This window comes from Chlamydotis macqueenii, chromosome 16, assembly GCF_036417535.1.
Source record: "Chlamydotis macqueenii isolate bChlMac1 chromosome 16, bChlMac1.mat, whole genome shotgun sequence".
NCBI lineage: Eukaryota > Metazoa > Chordata > Aves > Otidiformes > Otididae > Chlamydotis > Chlamydotis macqueenii.
The window spans coordinates 62,875-84,955 of NC_141571.1; the positions used below are offsets into that span (position 1 = coordinate 62,875).

General features: G+C 48.6%; 2 protein-coding genes across 5 annotated transcripts in view; both read left to right on the forward strand.

Annotated features, from left to right (window-relative positions):
• LOC147598668 (endoplasmic reticulum-Golgi intermediate compartment protein 3-like) overlaps positions 1 to 6,908 on the forward strand; it is a 29,827-nt gene extending 22,919 nt beyond the window's left edge. The window contains exons 8-9 of one of the 2 annotated variants that reach the window (XR_015260339.1): positions 5,136 to 5,274; positions 5,394 to 6,908. Coding sequence is in view for 1 of the 2 variants with exons in the window: in XM_086760698.1 (XP_086616824.1) it covers positions 5,136 to 5,146 (11 nt within the window). In the remaining variant the exon portion in view is untranslated. Of the gene's footprint in view, positions 1 to 5,135 lie in introns of both variants that reach the window. The other variant, XM_086760698.1, reaches the window with a different exon arrangement.
• Positions 6,909 to 15,974: 9,066 nt separating this feature from the next.
• On the forward strand, positions 15,975 to 20,695 carry LOC104480128 (CMP-N-acetylneuraminate-beta-galactosamide-alpha-2,3-sialyltransferase 2-like). 3 transcript variants are annotated; one of them, XM_086760999.1, is made up of 8 exons: positions 15,975 to 16,005; positions 16,907 to 16,957; positions 17,361 to 17,627; positions 17,925 to 18,118; positions 18,397 to 18,576; positions 18,992 to 19,037; positions 19,228 to 19,347; positions 19,466 to 20,695. In XM_086760999.1, exons 3-8 carry the CDS (start codon positions 17,373 to 17,375, stop codon positions 19,631 to 19,633), a joined length of 963 nt encoding a protein of 320 aa, XP_086617125.1. In that variant the 5' UTR covers positions 15,975 to 16,005; positions 16,907 to 16,957; positions 17,361 to 17,372; the 3' UTR covers positions 19,634 to 20,695. The 3 variants fall into 3 exon arrangements, with proteins under 3 accessions (XP_086617125.1, XP_086617124.1, XP_086617126.1); XM_086760998.1 differs by lacking the exons at positions 15,975 to 16,005; positions 16,907 to 16,957 and adding an exon at positions 17,178 to 17,250; XM_086761000.1 differs by lacking the exons at positions 15,975 to 16,005; positions 16,907 to 16,957 and adding an exon at positions 17,178 to 17,250 and having other exon boundaries at positions 18,397 to 18,537.
• Positions 20,696 to 22,081: the final 1,386 nt, after the last annotated feature.

The window sequence follows — 22,081 nt, forward strand, 5'->3', positions numbered from 1 at the left end:
CCTATCAGGAATTAGAGCCCCTTCTATTCTCACCTTCATTTTGGCCGCTTGTTTTGCCTCTCTGTCCGCCAGTTCATTCCCTTTCTCCAAATCGGAGCTCACTCTCTGCTGTGCCTTAATATGCATAATTGCCACTTTCTCAGGGAGCTGGACAGCTTCTAGTAGCTTCAAAGTTTCTTCTGCATGTTTGATATTTTTTTCCCTGGGAGTTCAATAGTCCTCTTTCTTTCCAGATTGCTCCATGTGCGTGCACAACTCCGAAGGCATATTTTGAGTCCGTGTAAATGTTCACAGTTTTGCCCTAGGCCAACTCCAGGGCTCGGGTTAGGGCAATTATTTCTGCCTTCTGTGCGGAGGTGTTCATGGCCAAAGGCCCTGACTCTATTACCTGCTGGCTGGTAGTGATGGCATATCCCGCATGTCGATTGCCATTTAAGACATAACTGCTCCCGTCTGTGAACCAGTTTTCCCCATTTTCCATTGGGCTATCCTTCAGGTCTGGGCGGCTTGCATATGTTGCTTCGATGGTTTCCAAACAGTCATGGTGCACTGGTTCTCCTGTGTTCCCACTGAGAAAAGAAGCTGGGTTGACAATGTTAGTGACCACGATTTCCACATCGTCCTGTTCTACTAATACAGCTTGATATCTCAGGAACCTTTGTGGAGAGAGCCAGTGCCCACCCTTTGCTTCCAGTACCGCTGATACTGTATGAGACACCAAAACAGTCATTTTCTGGCCCAGGGTAAACTTTCGGGCTTCCTGTATGTTCAGTATCACAGCTGCAACCGCCCGTAGGCATCCAGGCCAACCCTTTGCAGTGGCGTCTAACTGCTTAGAGAGATAGGCAACTGCCCATCGATATGGACCCAGATCTTGTGCTAATATTCCCAGGGCAATACCCTGTTTCTCATGGGAGAAAAGAAGAAACGGCTTACTCACATCTGGGAGTCCTAAGGCCGGGGCCGACATCAACGCCTTTTTCAGTAGCTCAAAGGCTCGTTCGGTCTCTTTGTTCCACTCAAGGTGCTTCTGCTCAGTAGCTGTCAGAGCATACAGTGGTTTAACAAGCAGTCCATAATTATAGATCCACAATCGGCACCACCCGGTCATTCCCAGAAAAGTCCGTAACTCCTTTACTGTCTGAGGTCTCTGAGTCTGGCATATTGCCTCTTTGCGGGCCTGTCCCAAAGTTCTCTGCCCCGCACTAATTTCATAGCCCAAATAATTCACTTTACGTTGCATTACCTGGGCTTTCTTCTTGGAGACACGGTATCCCTGGAGTCCCAAGAAATTCAACAGACTCACCGTCCATGCCATACAGTCTTCCTCTGTTTTCGTGGCAATCAGGATATCATCTACATACTGCAACAATTTTCCTTCCCCAGATGGGGTTTCCCAGGATTCTAAGTCTTTTGCAAGCTGATTCCCAAAAATGGTAGGACTATTTTTAAATCCTTGTGGCACACCGTCCAAGTGAGCTGGGTCTTCCAACCACTTTTAGGGTTTTCCCATTCGAACGCAAACAATTTTTGACTGGCTTCATGGAGAGGGAGGCAAAAGAAAGCATCCTTCAAATCTAAAACAGTAAACCAAATTAGTTCAGGTGTCAACACAGTCAGCAGGGTATATGGATTGGCCACTACTGGGTAGAGGTCCTCAGTTATCTTATTCACCGCCCGTAAGTCTTGGACCACCCTATATGACCCGTCGGGTTTCCGAACAGGTAATACAGGGGTATTGAATTCTGACTCACACTCCTTTAATAGTCCTAACTGTAGAAATTTTTCTATCACCGGCCGGATTCCTTCTCTGTCTTCCTTCTTTAGGGGATATTGTTTAATTCTTACCGGTCGTCGGCCTTCCTTAACCTTAACTTCAACAGGTGGAGCACTTTTCGCCCTTCCAGGTACATCAGTAGCCCATACCCCCGGGTACACTTGGTTTAGGATTTCCTCATTAATTTTTCCTTCTGAGGGGAGACTGGTTAAGGTTAGACTCAATATCTGAATATATTGCTGATCTTTTACCTCCAGAGTAATTTCTCCTTTTTCAAATATAATCTTTGCTCCCAATTGTTCCAATAGATCTCTCCCCAAAAGTGCTTTCGGGGAGTTGGGCATATATAAAAATTTGTGGATACCCCATTGTTTTCCCAATTTGTATTTTAGAGGCTTACAAAAATATGCCTTTTCACTTTGGCCAGTCGCTCCTTTTACCATGACATAATCATTTCCCAGGGGCATCAAAGCTTGATTCAGAACCGAATATGTTGCCCCTGTATCTACTAAGAATTCTACTTCTTGTTGTTTTTCCCCTAGCTTAATTATAACCAGTGGATCCGCTAGGGTAGACTCCCCAGGTTCCCGTCAGTCTTCTATCACATTAGCTATCCTCGCATTCGCCGGGATCCTCCGGTCTTCTTTCTTGTTCCTTGGGCATTCCTTTTTCCAGTGGCCAAAGCCTTTGCACATTGCACACTGATCCTTTTCCAACCCCAACCGAGGCTGATTTCGCCTACCTCTCCACTCCCCATCTCCCCGAACAACAGCCACCAACCTTCTTTGTCCCTGCCGATACCCTTCTTCTCTATTACTGAACACTCTCCAAGCCTCATCCAGCAATATCTCTAAATTCCTGCTTTCCGCAGGACGCAACTTTTGAAGCTTTCGTCTTATGTCCCCCGTAGACTGACCCAGGAACAGAGAAACTAGTTGCTGTATCCCTACCTCAGACCCCGGGTCCAGCGGCGTGCTACGACGCATCACATCCCTCAGTCGATCCAGGAATTCAGATGGAGACTCGGAAGGACCTTGTTTAATTGCATATAAGGCTGACCAATTTATAGTCTTAGGGATTGCCCGTTCCATCCCCTTCGAAATCCACTCCTGATATTCCTGCAATCTTTCCATATGTACTGACCTGTTTACCTCCCATTTCGGGTCCTGGAGGGGGAAGTGTTCCTTAACATCTCCCCCGGTAACTTTATAATAATCCTCGGCTAGATTTCCTGCCGTTTTTAAAATCAACTGCTTCTCCGTTTCAGTCATGTATTCTAATAGCAGCTGTATGTCTTTCCAGTCCGGATTATGTTGTTTTACAATGAACTGGAAATGTTTAGCCACACTTACCGGATCGCTTCTGTAATCTTTAGCAATTTTTCTCCACTCTCCCAAGTCAGCGGTGGAGAAGGGTACTTTAATTAGCATTGTTCTGCCATCCGGCCCCACCGCCTCCCGGAGGGGTGCTTGTAAGATTGTCGGAGCAGATTTCTGTCTAGTACGGGAAGATACAGGGCTATCAGGGGGATTCGATGTCCCTTCCGAGTCTGCGTCCTGGTCCTGTGATCGGGGGGGAGGTTTAAACAAATCACTTAAATCTTGTTCTGGAACCTGGCGTACTTTATCTGCTTTCGTACACCTCTGCCCAATGCTGCATGACGAACAGCACCTTTTTAACCTGCCCCCACCCCCCTTGTTCTCCCGTTCGAGTGCGAGCACTATAGGATCCTGCGGGGATATCATCCCACAGTCCCTTTGCCACTCTGGGTGATTTCGTAGGGTAAAAAACATATCTGCATACGACACCTCGTCCCATTTCCCTTCTCTTCTAAGAAACAACATAAGCTGCAACAAAGTATTGTAATCCAACGTTCCATTGAACGGCCACTTGACTTCACCCTCTAACTTATACAATGGCCACCACTGATTGCAATATTTAATAAGAGTCTTTTTACTTTCCGTACCTCCACCCCCGGCAATATCTTTCCAGTGGGCGAGTATGCAGCCCAGGGGGCTTTTCCTTAATATTCCCCCTTGAGTGTTACCCATTTTATATTTCCTCTGTGAGAGGGTCTCAATGAATGATTCAAATTTAGACTAACTATTTCACTCCTCCACACCACACTTACAATCAATCACTCAACCACACTCTCTTAACCATACAGCACAGGGATCCCTCATTCATACCAGCCTTTTAAAGCAGCTGCAAAATGGTTGCAAGAACAAACTCACCTACTGATGTTAAACTATCTCCAAATCCGGGTTAAAGAGGCCCGCTTACCCTTCTCCTGCTTTTCATGTACCGATCATCAGCAGGTCCGTCCTGGCTCCCAGCAATGGGATGCAGCGGTTACCTCGGACTCGCTCGATCTACCCCCAAGATCGCTAGCGGCCGCTCTATCGGTCAGCGAGTCCCCTTTGATGCTCCAAACTAACCTGGGTACCCAACCAACGGGGACTATGCTGCACGCCAGACGTCTCTGCGCGATTTACCAGCTGCCCCAGCCACGCGTACGACTTACAGGCCCCTACCATTAAACATACCGTTTGGTCCGCGGTTTCAGGAGGTCGTTGTCTGCTCCCGTGGTGAGCGGCTGGCAGCGGAGGCTCCTCCGAGGAAAGTGCTCGGGGCGCGCCTAGGGGCGTCCGCTCCGCAGTCGATCCCGCAGCCAAGCAGAGATCCTCCTGGCTGGCTCGCCAAACTGACGTGCGGAAAACGGACTCCACAATCTGTAAGATTGTAAAGTAGGTATGTTTATTCAGCGCTGGGCAGCACAGGGGGGTAGTCCCACCAAAACCGTGCGCGCCTTATGTGGCAACTCACTTTAAATTTATACAACCAAATGTTACATATACATAAAGTTTCACAATACGCCTATACATATGCATGAGCTATCCCCGCTTCGTATTAAAATTAGTCCCAAGGGGTCATTTTCATAAACTCCTCCTGTCTGGGCTTGCGCAGTGCCTCCTGGTGGTGGTCGTCGGGGGTCGTGGGGATGAAGGCAGGTGACTCCTCTTCGTCACCGCTAGTAACCTTTTGTTCTTGCGCAAACTCAGTTATCCCTTGGCTTTCATTCAAGCTGCAGGGTCGGTTTTAGCTGGTTCTTGAAGCGACCCCCCTAGTCCTTACCGGGAACTGTCTTTCGTGAAGAATTGCAAGACTTTCTGCTTCAAATAGTTTGCACAATGGTTAGCAAATTATTAAGCAAGTAGTTAACAAAACATTAAGCACTATTTATCAACTTGATTCCTTAGGATGCACAGCAATAATTAATCAATGCCATATCTATTAAGATTTCTTTAACTCCTTCTCTCACATATATTTACTTTTTTTTATCTTCCATCCATTTTAGGGCTTCTGTGAGGGCTATCAGTTCAGCCTTTTGTGCCGAGGTATTCACTGGAAGTGGCCTTCCATCAAGGTCTGAGTTTGTCGTTGTCATTGCACATCCAGCCAGTCTTTTTCCATTTCACACAAAGCTGCTTCTGTCGGTGAGTCTCTCAAATTCTGGGTCAGGTCTAGGTTCATTCTTCTGTTACTGAATTTTTTAAAAAGCAGCAGGATTTGTTGTCGTAGTTGTTTTTAATTCAATATAATCTTGTTCCAACAGGACAATTTTCTATTTGAGCATCCTGCTTGGGGATAACCAGTGTCCTCCTTTCTGCTCCAGAACAGAAAGTACCATATACAGTACATAAACTGTTCTTGGCTGTCCCGTTATCAGCTTACAAGCTTCTTGAGTCAGGAGGACAGTTGCTGCAACAGCTCATAAACAGCCTGGCCAACCTTGGCTAACATTGTCCAGTTGTTTGGAGAAAGAATCAACCGGTCTTCTCCATTCTCCATTTTCCTGAGAAAGGACTCAAAGAGTTAAATGTTGTCTTTAATGTACAAACATTTAAAAGGGTTTGGTTAAATCAGGCAACCCCAGACCAGGAGCAGACATCAAGAGCTACCTTTACGTTCTGGAATGCCTTTCGAGCTTCAGGTCCCCACACCAGGGTGAGACTTTAAAGTCTCACAGAAAGGTTTTACCAATAGTCCATCATTAGGAATCCACAGGTGACACCATCTGGCTATTGCCAGAAATGTTCGCAGCTCCTTGGCTCCTTTTGGCTCCGGCATTTGACAAGTTGTCTCCTTTCTCTCGTTTCCAAGTCCTCTTTGTCCCTGTGTAATTTCAAATCCCAAACACTTGACAATCTCTTTCCCAGTCTGTGCTTTCTTCTTGGAAACTCTGTTATCACTTTGGCCCAAGAAATTTAACAGGTTAACAGTCAAGTTGAAACTTTCTTCTCTGGTTTCTGTGGCTATTAAAATGTCAACTACATATTGCAACACAAATCCTTCAGGATAAATTCTTTTTCATGTTTCTAGCCCCTTAGCCAATTGATTTCAAAAGACTGTTGGGCTATTTTTAAATCCTTGAGGTAACACTCTCCAGGTGAACTGGGTCTTCTGCCCAGTTGTGGGATTTTCCCATTCAAAGACAAAATACGCCCGACTATTTTTTGTCACAGGGAATGCAGAAAAAAGCATCCTTCAAGTACCACACAGTGAACTGTGGAAACGTAGTCATGGACCCTCGCTGCATGCTAAGCAAAAATTGTTTATTGTTAGAGCTTATGTGCTTATATACCCTCCGATCATCCAAACACCACCAGATATCCTTTATCTTGTTTTCCTTCTCTCAGAAAGTCCCTTGCTTCTCATTCCCAGTTAAAGAAATTTTAGTAGATATGGCATTGATTAATTATTGCTGTGCAATCAAGTTGATAAATAGTGCTTAATGTTTTGCTAACCACTTGCTTAACGATTTGCTAACCATTGTGCAAACTATCTGAAGCAGAAAGTCTTGCAGTTCTTCACAAAAGACAGTTCCTGGTAAGGACTAGGTGGTCACTTCAAGAACCAGCTAAAACCGACCCTGCAGCTTGAATGAAAGCCAAGGGATAACTGAGTTTGCGCAAGAACAGAAGGTTACTAGTGGTGACAAAGAGGAGTCACCTGCCTTCATCCCCACGACCCCCGACGACCACCACCAGGAGGCACTGCGCAAGCCCAGACAGGAGGAGTTTATGAAAATGACCCCTTGGGACTAATTTTAATACGAAGCGGGGATAGCTCATGCATATGTATAGGCATATTGTGAAACTTTATGTATATGTAACATTTGGTTATATAAATTCAAAGTGAGTTGCCGCGTCAGGTGCGCACGTTTTTGGTGGGACTACCCCCCTGTGCTGCCCAGCGCTGAATAAACATACCTACTTTACAATCTTACAAATTGTGGAGTCCGTTTTCCGCACGTCACCATGGCTTCTTGTTTCTCATTCTCATCGCTTCTTTTTTCTCATTCCCATTCCCCCCTTCTTGTTTTAACAGCACAGCATATGCGCTTCTCTCAGAAGTTCTTGTGAGGGCTTCTTGTAGACATCGTAAAATACAAGGGAGAACACATGCCATGGTCAACAATACTATAATTATAATAATGGCTTCTTTCAAGAGTAACATAATCCATCCTTATTTCATTCTTGTCCAAGTAACAGTTATGCCACACACAAGCTTAGCCAATAAAATTACTGATCACACGTTATACATATTCATGATTGCTAAGCAAAACTAAGTTTCACTACTTCCTAGTAATTTTCTACTACAGCATTCTTCTACTATTACAGACATAACAACTCCAGCAACCTTCCTATCTACAAAGCCAGTGACTAGTTTTTTGCAAGCCTCTGTTGAAACAAGCCATAAATTCTGCTAACAATGTCTTGTATCTTAAAGCTTCCCTTCTCATTCCATGGCTTTCTTCCTGCGAGCATGATTGTATCCCTCTCCCAAGGTCAGTGTGCTTTCACCGACACCGTACTGGCTCAGCGAAATGCCCACATCTCCCCCTTCTTTGTTTATGAAAAGAGGCTTGTTTCAACGCTTTATCTATTAAAGTTTGCACACATTTCAACACAGACGGAATACAGATCAAAATACATATATAAAAAGAATAAATAAGCATCCTACACCTATTTGTAATAAGCTTTTTATCAATCCACCAAAAAGATTTCTGAATATATCAAAACCATCACTTTGTTGCAGTTTTTGTACGCCTTTTTGCAAGTTTTGAATACTTTTGTGAATAGATTCTGAATAATCAGACAGATTCATGCAGCAAAGCCCATCAAAATTCTGGCAACCATGACTTTGTACTAATAATTTAAAAATCTATTGCTGCTCTGTTCTGTTACCAACCTGACTTCGCCGGAGACACCGCCGAGCAGGAGGGTGATTATCAGCAGGGTCAGGGCAGAGAAAGGAGGTAGGTGCAGCACCTTCAGGGCATCTCATGTTGTTTGCAGAATGAGCTCTGGGTCCCTTCTCTCCGTTCCGAGCCACCTCTATCTACACCCTCAGCAGATTCAGTGGAAGAGTACTGACTAGACGTTGCTGCACGCGTGGCCAGCGCATGCAGCAAGGCCTGTCAAATGTGCTCTGCAGGCTAACGGCGGTTCTGTTTTATAAAACAGCGTAGCGTGTAGAATCTACATCAGTTAGCAGCGTTGATAGTGCTGATGCAGTTGCGTTTGTTTGCTTAGCAAGCCAACAGCCCAATTTATTTAGTGTAGCTAATGCCTGGGCACTTGCCACACCAGGTGCAAGGATTGAAGCAGCAATAATATCATATGGGTTCCAAGACTCTATATTGTCTTGGCAGTCAGATTCAAAGCTACGTGTGCTTTGTTTAGGTTTTTTATGCTGTAAAAATCATTGTATTATTGGGTATAAACATCCCTAAAGTTCTCTGTGGTGCAGGGCCCCCCTTTTATATCGGAGGGTATCCCTGCGCACGCACAGTCCCCACATATGAAAAACATACCATCAGAGAGGCTGTTGTGGTTTTGTTTAGTGAGGAGGGGCCTAAGGTGGTAGGTTCTGTAGGAAACTGCTAGAAGTCGCTCCCCTTTGTTTAGTGGACTCGGCCAGGCCTAGGGCGGATCTGCTGCTGGCCAAGGCCAAGCCGATTGGTAGCAGAATGTCCCGTGATAACGCCTCTGTGATAACGTATTTAAGAAGGGGAAAACAGGAAAAAAAAAAGAGAAGATGTGAAGAAGCTGAGCGGGGGCAGAGAGGGGGAGGCGCAGGTCTCATGGGCCTTGCAGGCCTCACCCTCTGGCCTCTCGCCAGGCGGCCGACTGGGCCCAACTTGGCCCGGCCTGGCTGCAAGAAGTGGAGAGGAGATGAGATGGATGATGTGAAGAGATTCTGAGAGACATCCGCCAGCCTGTTGTGAAGAACTTTGCGTGAGAGAGGAATGGCTGCAGACGCCAAGGTCAGTGAAGAAGGAGGGGGAGCAGTAATGCAGCTCCTGGCCAAGATTCCCCTGCAGCCCGTGGTGACGACCATGGTGGAGCAGGTTGTCCCCCTGCAGCCCATGGAGGTCCACGGAGGGGCAGAGATCCACCTGCAGCCCGTGGAGGACCCCACACTGGGGGAGGTGGAGGCCTGAAGGCAGCTGTGGCCCGTGGAGGCCCTGCTGGGGCAGCCGTTCTGGAGAGACTGTACTCTGTGGAAGAGATGACCCACGCCGGAGCAGTTCCACGAAGGACTGTGGCCTGTGGGAGGGACCCCACGCTGGAGTAGGGGAGGAATGTGAGGAGTTCTTCCCACGACCATGAAGCAGCAGCGTGAAAAAACATGTGATGAACTGACTGCAACACCCATTCCCTCTTCTCCCCCCGTGCTGCTCAGGAGAGGAAGGTGGTAGAGATAATGTGAAGCTTGGGAAGAGGGAGGGGTGGAGGATGGTTATCTTGTTCTCTGTCTCATTATCCTGCTGTTTGTAGTAATAAATGAATAGTTTTCCCCAAGTCGAGTCTGTTTTGCCCGTGACGGTAACTTTACGGATTTCTCCCTGTCCTTATCTCAAACCTTGAGCCATTTTTCCTTATATTATCTCTCCCTGTTCTCTCAGAGGGTGGGGGGAGTGAGAGAGAGACTGTGTAGTCTGGTCCTGATCAGGGCTGAACTACGACAGAGGCCCACTGGCGTAGTGCTGGATTTTGATATGTTAGCACTGGCATGATCACACCACATGTGTCATTGCAATGTATAGGTTCTGAAGCATTTACAATCACTACCCCTCTAGTAACATTAGCTTCTGAATAGTTAAAAAATAGACAGAAGTCCATCTTTACTGATCCCAAAAGTTCTCTCTCTTGTGGTTCAGCACTCAGCGCTCGCAGCTGCTGTTGTTTTACAGAGTTGCCACCCTACCGTTATCTGGCACGTCGACCAAACATGTTCTGAAAGGGTTATTTGCAGATGATACAGACAAATGGCATCCTGTCCCATGCCATTAGCCATAGTTACCCACACATTTCTTCTTTCTGTGACTGATTCTTAACCATCACCGGAGCTTGCCCTCGGATGGCCTCATCTACAGCAGATGATCCAAAATGTTTCTGTATTGGGGAAAAATTGTCACTCCAAAGGTTTAAAAAATCATAGAATCATAAAATGGTTAGAGTTGGAAGGGACCTTCAAAGGTCATCTAGTCCAACCCCCCTGCAAAAAGCAGGGACATCCCCAACTAGGTCAGGTTGCTCAGAGCCTCATCCAGCCTAGCCCTGAATGTTTCCAGGGATGGGGCTTCCACCACCTCTCTGGGCAACCCGTTCCAGTGTTCTACAACTCACATTGTAAAAAATTTTTTCCTAATATCTAATCTAAATCTACCCCCCTCTATTTTAAAACCATTACCCCTCGTCCTATTACAACAGGCCCTATTGAACAGCCTCTCCCCATCTTTCTTGTAGGCCCTCTTGAGGTACTGGAAGACCACTATCAGGTCTCCCTGGAGCCTCCTCTTTTCCAGGCTGAACAGCCCCAACTCTCTCAGTCTGTCCTCAGAGGAGAGGTGCTCCAGCCATTCAATGATGGCCTGTCCAGTGGGGTTATGTGGGATACGGGTAACATGCTCAATGCCCCAAAGAGCAAGGAAGGTTTGGACTTGTCCCAGTTCTGGCTAGGATAGAGTTAATATTCACCTGAGCTGGGTGGAGTACTGAAGCTGGTAGCCCCTATGGCTGGAATAGTTAACTAATTAGCTAACAGCTGGGGTTCATTTACCCAAATTAGCCAAAGGGCTATTCCATCCCATCTGCCATCATGCTCAGTATATAAGTGAGGAGGGTGCTGAAGGGAGTCTCCCTGCTACGTGGAAGAAACTTGTTGTGGATATCTGTTGTAAGCTATTATACTGTATTTGTATTCCATCACTGTTTTGTTTTCTTCTGTCATTACTGTTAAATTTACTTTTTGTTCAATCTCAACCCACGTGTTTGGTTTTTTTTCTTCTGGTTTTCTTTTGTTTACCGAATCTCCTCCTATTCTCTCGGAGAGTGGGGGGAGTGAGAGAGAGACTGTGTAGTCTGGTCCCCATCGGGGCTGAACTACGACAGGACTGCACGAAAAGCATACGCTGGCCCGTTATCTGTTTTAATAAGCGTGGGAATTCCCATGAAAACAAACACTGATGTCCAATGTTGGCAAACATCTCAAGCACATTCTCCTATAGGAGCAGAAGCAAACAATAAGCTGGAATGGGTATCAAGAGTTATATGTACCTATTTGTGTTGGCCAAATGATGGGACATGAGTTATATCAGATTGCCATAATTCTTGAGAGCACAAACCATGCGGATTAACTCCATATAGAGGTAGTATAATTGTGTTCTGGCAACTGCTACAGGAATGCACAATTGCCCAAGCTTGTTCCCGTGTCAGCTGTAATTGTTGTTGAAGGGCTGTAGAGTTTTGGTGATAAAATTCATGGGATAGCTTGGCTTGCATGAGTACGTTTGGAATGAGGGCTGCATTAGTGAGAGCATCTGCTCTCCTGTTCCCTTCTGTGACAGGTCCTGGAAGCGGGGTGTGAGCTCTCAGATGTACAATAAACTGAGGATGATCCCACAGATGCAATACTGATAATAGCTGTTTTCCCTTAACATTGCCTGTTCAGCGCTTTGTATTACATTGACCACATAGGCAGAATCGGAGACAACATTGAGGGATTCCTCTTTCCACTTATACAAAAATCGTACCACTGCCGCAAGTTCTACAATTTGGGTTGAACCTTCTACCAATTGTATGTCATAATGCCACTCATCATTTTTCTTCCACACAATCATGGATTTGTGCGTTTTTTCTGATCCATCTGTAAACATTCTTAAGGCATTTTCTATGGGAGTGTAACTTAGATGAGTTGCTGGATACAACATTAATTCTCCTAAAAATTGCAGCATTGGTTGTTTGGGCCAATGAATGGAGATCTGTAGCAAAACTGTTTGTAATACCTGTTGGGCTTCTGGAGTTAGTCTCCTAGAGGAGGTTAAATCTGAGTTTCCTTTAAGTATTTGGAATAGTGGAGAAAGCAATTCAGTAGAGAGGCCTAATACCAGGCATACCCAGTTGATAGCTCCCAGCAATTTCTGCAAATCGTTTGAGGTAAACACTGTTTGAGGCATTTTTAACTTTTATGGCATAATTGTTCTTTCCATAATTTGCCAGCCGAGATACTGCCAGGGAGATACCGTTTGAATTTTTTCTTGAGCAATAACCAATTTAAATCGGGATAATGCATTGGTGATATCATTAAGAACTCTGTCCCCCAGAGAATCATCAGGTGCTGCAATTAAAATGTCATCCATATAATGATAAATGAGGCTATTCTTATGCAAGCACCTTACTGGTGCTATGGCTTGTGCAACGTACCATTGGCAGATGGTTGGACTATTTTTCATACCTTGCAGAAATACCGTCCAATGATACCAGCGATTAGGTTCTCCCATACTGACTGAAGGCACAGAAAATGCAAATCGTGGAGCATCCTCAGGCTGTAAAGGTACAGTGAAAAAACAATCTTTTAAATCAATAATGATAGTATTCCAATCTCGAGGTATCATTGACAGAGATGGTAACCCCTGTTGCAAAGGTCCCATATCCTCAATTGCCAAATTTACTGCCCTTAAATCCTGTAAGGGTCGCCATTTGCCTGATTTTTTCTGTATTACAAACACAGGTGTATTCCAGAGACTGTCTGTTGGCTGTATGTGTCCAAGCTGTAATTGCTCATCACCTAACTCATTCAAATGTTGCAACTTTTCTCTTGCTAAAGGCCACTGGTCGACCCAGAAGGGAGCATCTGTAACCATGTCAGTTTTTGGATAAGCTGCCCTGGCGGCAGCTGCAGCCCAGGCACATAACAGGGGGGGGGGAAAAAAAAAAAAGGCCTGAGGTTTGAGACAAGAACAGGGAGACATTCTTAAAGCTACCGTTACAGGCAAAACAGACTCAACCCGGGGAAACTACTCATTTATTGCTAAAGCCAAAGCAGGATAATGAGACAGGGAACACAATAACCTCCCCCAACCCCTCCCTCTTCCCAGGCTTAACACCATCTCCACCTCCTTCCTCCCCCCCAGCCCCCGTTACATGACATAAAATGTTTAATCAGTATAATTTTAGAATAATATGATTTTTGATAATTAAATATCAATATGAGGTGATTCTTGCTAACTATAGAACTGTAGTCACACAGGTTAAATTTTATATGAAATCTGTTTTTTCTTTAGAGGGAACAGGGAGTCTTAAGACTGTTACAACATCTCGTTTGTTAAAAATGAGAAAGAAAATCAGATTCAATAAGGCAGTCCAGGGTGAGACAAGGTTAGCCTAGCGTGTCTGGGGTAATTAAGAAAGGTGGCAGAACAAAGGGAGGCCTCAAACACTAGCTGTGGAAATAGGCCCTGAGCCATCACTTTGTAGCCAGAAAATCAAGGAGCAATGGGACCTGTTCTCAAGACCACATATGGAGATTTTAAGGATGGGTTCGACCAGCGAATTCCAGGAAGGGGCGCTCCGATGACCCCTGGGACCACAAGAAGACCCTCGACTCAAAAGACTGAGCATGTGCAAGTGGGTGGGGAATATTATAATGATTTCTAGGAATAATGCTTATGCATGAAATCACTAAATATATTCTGCCCAGCTTTCAGACCGGCATGCACGCTAGGTGGAAGGATCCCCCGTGCATCCGGCGCCGCAATAAAGAATGCCTGCTTCTTAATGCTACACTGGTGTTAAGGAGTTTGATTCCCGATTTTGGTGACACCCCCCCCAAGTGGGACAGGGTGGTGGGGCAGGAAGAGGGAATGGGGGCCACGGTCAGTTAATCACACATCGCTTTATGCTGCAGTTTACCAAGAGGAAACCTAGAATAATAACAAAATGTAAGAACATTAATATATATAAAATGAACAATGTACAATTTCTCACCACCCAATGTCCAAATGAACAATACTCTCTTTCACCCAGCTTCCTGCATCGGCATGTTAACGAGACTTGGAAAGCCAGACAGTGTCCTTGGTCTCATTAACAACTCTGATCATCAGAGCATTTTAATCAACATTCTTCACATGCAAAACCCAAAGCTTCTGAGAGGAAAATTAACTCCATCCCTGCTGAAACCAAGACAGTATTCACCCCTTATTCCATACCATTCACTCCATGCCCATATGCACACACACAGACTGTCTAGGAAACATTTAATTTCCTCCAGACTATAATCTGTTAATTTCTCTGTTTGCACTGCCTATCCATGTCCACTTAAAGATCTTATAACTTAACACTGCGCCTTGCACGCAACAATATCAACCTGGATGTATCCCTTGTTCTAACGGGGTCGACCTGCAACACCGCACACCAGAACACTCAGCTGTAGCACAAATATGAATCAGCTGGAATAAGCTTACATCCACACCAACACCACCAAACAGTAACAAAAATATGACACTGTTGACACAAAGGACACACAAACACAAAAAAAAAAAGCACGACGCGGTCGACACAAAGGTCACACACACAAACATGCCACCTCTAACAAGGAAGCTCCAAAGACTGAGGGCTCCTTTTCTGGATCTGTGGGACCTGGATCAAAGGATTTTTCCGGCTCACTGTTAGTCTTTGTTTCCACGGGCAGAGGAGCAGACGGGGTAACAGGTGCTGTCAGATCCCCTTTCTGCGCGTGATTCTTTAAGGCTTCAAACATTACGTGCCACGCCAGTGATAACCTTTGAGCAGCAGGGTCACCCCGCGTTGCACAGTCCCACAGCTCAACACTTAGACTGTCCCAGGTGCCCACTGTGTATATATTAGAGGTGTTAGCATCGGAGACATGAGCAGACACCCAAACCAACAAACTCTTCAAGTCAGTATTATTAATAGCACTGTTCTGTTTCTCTAACACTTTTGTTAGAACTGTTAAAATTGATTTCTGTTCCTTTGAAGCCGTGCTTCTCGTCATTCCTAGCTGCTTTACCTCCCTTAGTCGAGGTAACAGATACTGCGCAGACTTCCTGAGTTCAGCTGGGTTTGTCATTCCCATGGCTTCTTGTTTCTCATTTCCATGGCTTCTTGTTTCTTATTCTCATGTCTTCTGATACTCGTCATCCCCAACAAAAAAATACTGGCTCTTCGGTGCTCGTATTTCACAGGGCTGTTTTAGTTTGAGTTTCCAGATCCTTCCTGTTTGCCACTCTCCCCAGGCACCAAACTGCCTCACAGGCTTTGGAGCAAAGACGGCTGACCCGACAAAATTTACTCACACTTCAGCTTGCATGGCTTTTCTCCACTGGCTGTGTTTTTCCAGTTGCCAAGGCACATTTCACAGCCTTCCTCTGTCCTCTATGAGCCAAAATCCCATCCAGGTAAGCAAAAGAAACCAGCTGGTGAGGCACTGGATGTACGAGGCTGGTGAGACCTCCTGATGTCAGTGTTGGCAGAAGTTGAGCCATCCCAGCAGCATCCGTAGGGGTAGGAGGACAGTTCCACTCCAGGCAGCTTCTCCCACCCTCAGAGGAACATTTTAATGATGAATTTCCTGACTTGGCCCTGGGAACAGGGCCAGGACATCCAGCAGGACTGATGGCCGCTGTGGTGCTGGGCTGCCGTGGGAGGGCCATGCCAGGATGCCAGGGTGATGGGCACTGCCGGAGGAGGGACAGCAGCCCTGACCTTGCCTGTGCCGCTCGCTGTGAGGCTCTGTACTCCGCCACGTCATGGTGCAACACTTCCTCTTCCTGTGGTGGTTGTTGCAGCTTGCAACAAGCACTGGTGAGGCCACCGAGCCCAGGAGTGTCTCCTTCCCCTGGTGCTTCCTCTGAGGAGGTGAGGGGCCGTGGGGAGAGCTGGCTGGGGACGGGGTGGGGGGGTCACAACACCATGAGGGCCTCTTTTCTGGCTGCAGGGCTGGGGAGCTCCCGCTGGTGTCCCTTGGGGCTGCATGGGATTGGGGACAGCAACAGGTTTGCAGCCACTGGGCGTAGCCTGATGCAGTGGCCACATGGCTGTGGTGCGGTGGCTTGTGACTGATGGCACTGGACTGGGGAACACCAAGGCAAGAGCACCTCATGGCGTGGGGCTGTGGGGTGCGTTTCAGCCACCATGGTGGTACAGGTGCAGGTGAAGAGGTCCTGTCCACAGAGCAGGGGCTGCACATAGGCACAGGCAGGGAGATAGGGCCGCTCCACCCCGCATACCCAGAGCCTTGCTCTCCCCAGTGATGGGCAAGTGCAAAAAACTTCATGAAGTATTCACTGCACTGCCTGAGTCCCCTGGGACTAATGGAGGTGCTGGGCCTAATGGAGGTGCTGGTGCTGGCCGTGCAGCTGCCAGGCAGCTCATCCCCTCCATGGGCTGTGGCTTAATAACCCCGAGGCTCCATGAGCGCTGGAACCAGCCCAGGGGAGCCGCTGGCTCCTGGCCCCACCGGCACGCTGGATGGATGCTCTTCGCCTCCATCATGGGAAATGCTCATGGCTGCTGCAGGCAGGCAAAAGACTAGGTCAGGGGGACCTGCAGCCACCGTCAGGGAGAGCGTCACTTGCGGGGTCCTACGAGGTGAAGAGCCAACATTTACCTAGCACAGATGGGACTGCTCGCCCCCAAATGTGCTTCAGATGCTGTCTCTGCTCCTGCTCTCACCTTGGCCTGAGGGAGCCAGGTCCTGAAAGGCTGAGCACTTCGTGGACTCTCTGAGGACGAGGAAACTCTCTGCCCTCTGACCTAGGGTTTACACGAGTGCTTTTAGACGCAGGACAGAAACGTCACTCAAACACCGGTACGGCGGGAGAGCCGTCTGCACGGCGCCTGCCCGGGCTCGGCGGGGGCAGAGCCTCGCCGGCGGGGGCCGGGGCTTCGCGGGGGCGCGGCTGCCTCTGCGGAGGTGGGCGGGAGTGGGGCGGGGGCCGCGGGGGGCGTGTACCGCCCCTCCGGGGCTCGGTTCGCAGTCCAGAACGAGTCCTGGCGCAGGGCGCGGTTCTCCGGGCGTGCCCGCAGCTCGGCGGCGGCAGCGCCGTTGGGCGGGTTGGAAAGGAAAGGCGCGCCGGGCTGTTTCAGATCCCTGCAGCGTTGGTGAGCAGCCAGGGGGGTGTCCCAGGAGGCTGGGCGGGGGGGTAGGGGAGGGGTGGGTCGGTGGGAAGGGGTCCCGAGGTGCCGCTGGTCCCGGTGACATCTCGCTGCAGGTGGCATGAGGGATGCTGTGCCAGCGGCGTGTGCAGGCGGTGCTGGCTCTGTGCCTGCTGCTGGTCCTGTGGCAGTGTTTCCGAGCCCCCACAGACGGCCTTGACCCCTTCCCTTGGGGCTCCTCCGTCCTCCACGCTCCCACTGCCCCCTGCCCTGGTGCCACCAACGGCTCCGCGTGGTTCGACACCCGCTACAACATGGCTGCGGGGCCCCTGCTGACGGGCGCGGCCCACCAGCTGTCCTCCGACGTGGTTCAGTGGTGGCTGGTGAGTGCGGGCATGGGCGGGAGCTCGGGGCTCTCCCCGGGCTTCCTCAGTCTGTTTGCGGTGGGGCAGGGCCGAGGCCAGGTCGGACAGATGGGATAGGGGATGAAGGGGATGCAGGTACCCCAGCTTACCTCCCTTTCCCCCCACCCTGGCCTGTCCTGCACTCTTTTCCTACTATCCCATCAGATTTTTCTGTGCCTTTCCCAAAGCTCTGCTGGGAGGAGTGGGGCTCCGTCCCCCTTTGGGGGCACTGGCAGGGGGGGCTGATGCTGCCTCTCATTGCCCTTGCTCCCCCAGACCCTGCAGGGTCCCCCCACAAGTGGCATTCAGCTCCAGGCCATAGTTCAGCAGCTCTTCGCTGTTCTCCCGGTCCCAACCAGCGGCCTGTGGGACCCATCCCGCTGCAGGACTTGTGCTGTGGTGGGGAACTCGGGGCGGCTGAAGGGATCTGGCCATGGGCTGCGGATCGATGCCCACGACTGGGTGTTGAGGTGAGTGACCAGAAGGGGCTTGGCCCCTCCCTGCCTCCCTGGGACCCTGGCATGCCCCAGCCCCCACCCACTCTTTGAAATCCACCAACATATGTCCTGCAATGGCAGGGGAGCTGCCAGCCCTGCTCCCTGGAGACCCCCACTCTGGGGCACACACTGACCCTGTGTCACCCATGTCCCCTCTTTGCTACCGGCCAGGGTGACCTGGTATCCCTGCCCAATGGGACCAGCACAGTGTGCACCTTCATTTCAGGACGTGCCTTCTCACTGTCACCTAGGATGAACAGAGCAAAGACCACTGGCTTTGAGCTGGATGTTGGCATGAGAACAACCCATCACTTCATGTACCCGGAGAGTGCAGTGAACCTCAGGCCTGGAGTCCACCTCGTCCTCGTCCCCTTCAAGCCACTGGACCTGCAGTGGGTGGCCAGCGCTTTTTCCACTGGAGAGCTCACGCAGTGCGTTGGTTTCAGGGGATAGCATCTCTTGTGCTGGAGACCCTGGGGATGGCATGGGGTGGTCCTGGAGACCCTGGTGCCTCACTAGGGCTCTGGCATCACAGTCCTTGTGGGGCAAAGGGTGCACAGGCGAGGGTGCTGACATCCCGCTGCACTGCAGTTTGGGGAGATTGGCACTGACCCGTCCCCCCAGGGTTCAGTCATCCTGCAGTCCCATAGCCCCCATGGATGGGATGGTGACTGTCCCCACTATGGGGCCAGGCCAGGAGACATTGCTGGGCCAGCCCGAGGGGCTGGGGGTGCCATGGGGCTGGGTTCTGGCAGACACAGCCACACTTGGCAAACGCTGCCTCAAAAGGAGAGTCCTTGGCAGTGGGAGTACCCCATGCTCACTGCTGTCCTCTGGCTTTTGCAGCACATATGTGAAAGTGAAACAGTTCATCAAAGCTGACAGAAACAAGGTAAGGGCTCGGCAGGCTCCAGGTCCTCCTGGGCAGGCTGGGCTCTGCTGGGCAGAGACCAGGCTTGTTTTTAAGCAGGATGTGGGCAGAGCCAGTGAGCGGGAGGGCCACTGGCTGCACTGGTGGCCGGGTTTGCCTGTCGCTTTTGCAGCACAGTGAGTGGCTCATGGCTCCTCCACTCCCCATGCAGGTGCTGATCCTGAGCCCAGCTTTCCTCAAGTACATCCAGGACAACTGGATGGAGCACCACGGGCGGTACCCGTCCACTGGCTTCACAGCCCTGCTCTTCGCCTTACATGCATGCCAGCAGGTGAGTGCGGCTGCTGACACCAGACACTGCCACCATATCACCACTACACTGCTTGTCTGCGCACTCTCAGGCCAATCGAGCGCCCGTGCAGCAATGGCTCTTGCTGGCATGTGCACAGGTCTCCGTGTTTGGCTTTGGAGCAGACAGTGAAGGGAACTGGCACCACTACTGGGAGAAAAATCGCTGGTCCGGTGCCTTTCGCAGGACGAGGGTCCATGACGCTGACATCGAATTCAGCCTGATTGAGAGACTGGCAGCCGAAGGCAGGATTTCGTTCTATGAATGATGGATTTCCAAGAAACTGAAGCCAGGCCATTAGTGCAGGAACTGGCAGCCCTCTGCGCTGCCGGCACCTGCCTCAGCTCTTTAGCTTGCTTCTTCCCTCCAGTCTGCCATGTGACCAGACTCGCAGACCTGTGATCCCCAAGGTCTCGATGCTTCTTGTGCTGGTCCCACCAGCTGGGCACTGTGGGTGCCAGGGGTGACACGTGCCCATGGCACCGGGGACATGTGGTTGGCTAGACACAGGTGTACATGGCTCTGCTCATGCTGGTTGGGAGAGAGGAAGCGGAGATGATGGGGCTGGAGCCTGCAAGCTGCTGTGCATGTCCCTGCAGCAGCCATGAAGCCATTAGGTGACGACGGTAGTGGTGACAGCAGCCACTCAAACATGGCTGTCTGCATAACAGAGCTGACATTTCCAACCACTGATGGCTTTTGTGGGAGGTTTGTAGTTGTTCTTCAGGTAGGGGAGAGAGGCATTGTCGTGGTTTAGCCCCAATTGGCAACAAAGTACTATGTGGCTGCTTGCTCACTCCTCCCCCCTCCTGCAGTGGGATGGGGAGGAGAATAGGGAAAAAGAAAGGCAAAACTCATGGGCTGAGATAAAAACAGTTCAACAGAACAGCAAAGGAAAACAGGAAAAAACCCCAGTAGTAATAATAGACTATACTAAGCAGGTGATTCACAGCAGAAACTGCTCACTTCCTGGAACCTGATGCGCAGCCCACTCCTGAGAAGCGATTCCTGTCCCCTCAGCGACATCCCCACTTTCTATGCTGTGCATGATGTCATATGGTATCAAATATCTCTTTGGCCAGTTGGGTCAGCTGTTGTGGCTGCATTTCCTTCCAGCTTCTTGTGAAAATGAACTTTATCCTACCCAGAAGCAGGACAGGCATCTTCCCTTCCTGTCTAACTAAGAAAATATTTTTTTTAAATTGTATCAAAGAAGAGTAAGAAAGGAAAAAAAATTAAGCATGCTAAGTCAAATGATGGAGGAATCAAGTATAGTTGAAATGATCTTAGATTGAATAAACTTTGAAAACACATGTGAATCTACTATTAACATTTGCTTTACTTTTTGAGCCCTTGCTGCTTTGAAAAGACAGCACAATCTGTCTCAGCCCCACCCTGCAGAACAAGATTGCAGACCCTGGAGACCGAGCTCCCAAAAGGAGGGGTTTTTTTTTGTTTTTGTTTTTCCTCCAGAGCAGGGTTAGCAGGCTATATTTTCCTACTTTCAATCACAAACATGAACATCAGCTTTTTTATGGCTACTAGTCACTTGGTCTTTCAGTCTATTAAAACCACCAGATCTCTCCTACTAAGCACCCATTTTATAGCAGAAGTCTACATTGCTTAACTATTAGCTTTATTGATTTTCTACCTTTCCATGTAGAATCTGTATTTCTCTTCTCCATTATAGCCAGTTTCCCACACTCTTGCACCTGCCTACCCCCTTCACCATCCCTCTCTAGGTGCCAAGCTGTACTCTGCCCAATGCTCTCCTGAGGTTTACAAGTCATTGGCTTTCTTATCAAAGAGAAGTGATTAGCTGGTAATTGTTTAACTCTTGCTACATCATTTCCATTCATCATCACCCCCCCCCACCCCCCCCCAGTTATTCTTTCAAATTTAGTTACAAAGCTGTGTACTCTGCTGATAAAACATATAGATACCATGTCCACTTCCTCACATTGTAGTAGTACTATATGATCCTGAACCAATGGATTTGTTAAATATCCTTGTTTCAAATCTAATATTTTTTTCAAAACCATTTTTTTCAGTATGCTAGCTTGAAGATTAATCAGTCTCCTTACCCACACTTCAAATTGCTTCTCTCCCCAGTTGAAAAAAAAAACACCCACAGGTTTTTATACTTGCTGGTTTGTAGATAAGTTCAACTAATTAATAAAAAAAACCCCACCCCAACTACTCAAAACCCACAACAACTCCACAAACAAAAAAACTTCCTTTCAAATGAATTATAAAATAGCTTTCTCTCTGCATTATCTCATCCCATGTGTGGTGGTTTTTGTTTTGTTTTTTTTTTTTGGGGGGGGGGTGGGGGGGAAGGGGGCTACAGTGGCAGCTTCTGTAAGAAGCTGCTAAAAGTTACCCCTTTGTTCAGTGCCTAGGGGCAGACCCGCCGCTGGCCAGGGCTGAGCCAGTTGGTGACAGTGATAACACCTCTGTGATAACATATTTAAGAAACGGAAAAATTTAAAAAAAAAAAAGTGAAGAAGCAGAAGCAGGGGCAGAGAGGGGGAGGCATGAGCTTTGTGGGCCTCGTGGCCCCTCACCATCTGGCCTCCCGCCAGGCAGCTGACTGGCTCAACTCAGCCCAGTTGGGCTGCAAGAAGTGGAGAGGAGATGAGATGTGAAGAGATCCTGAGAGGCATCTGCCAGCCTGTTGTGAAGAATTTCTTGTGAGAGGAACGGCTGCAGACGC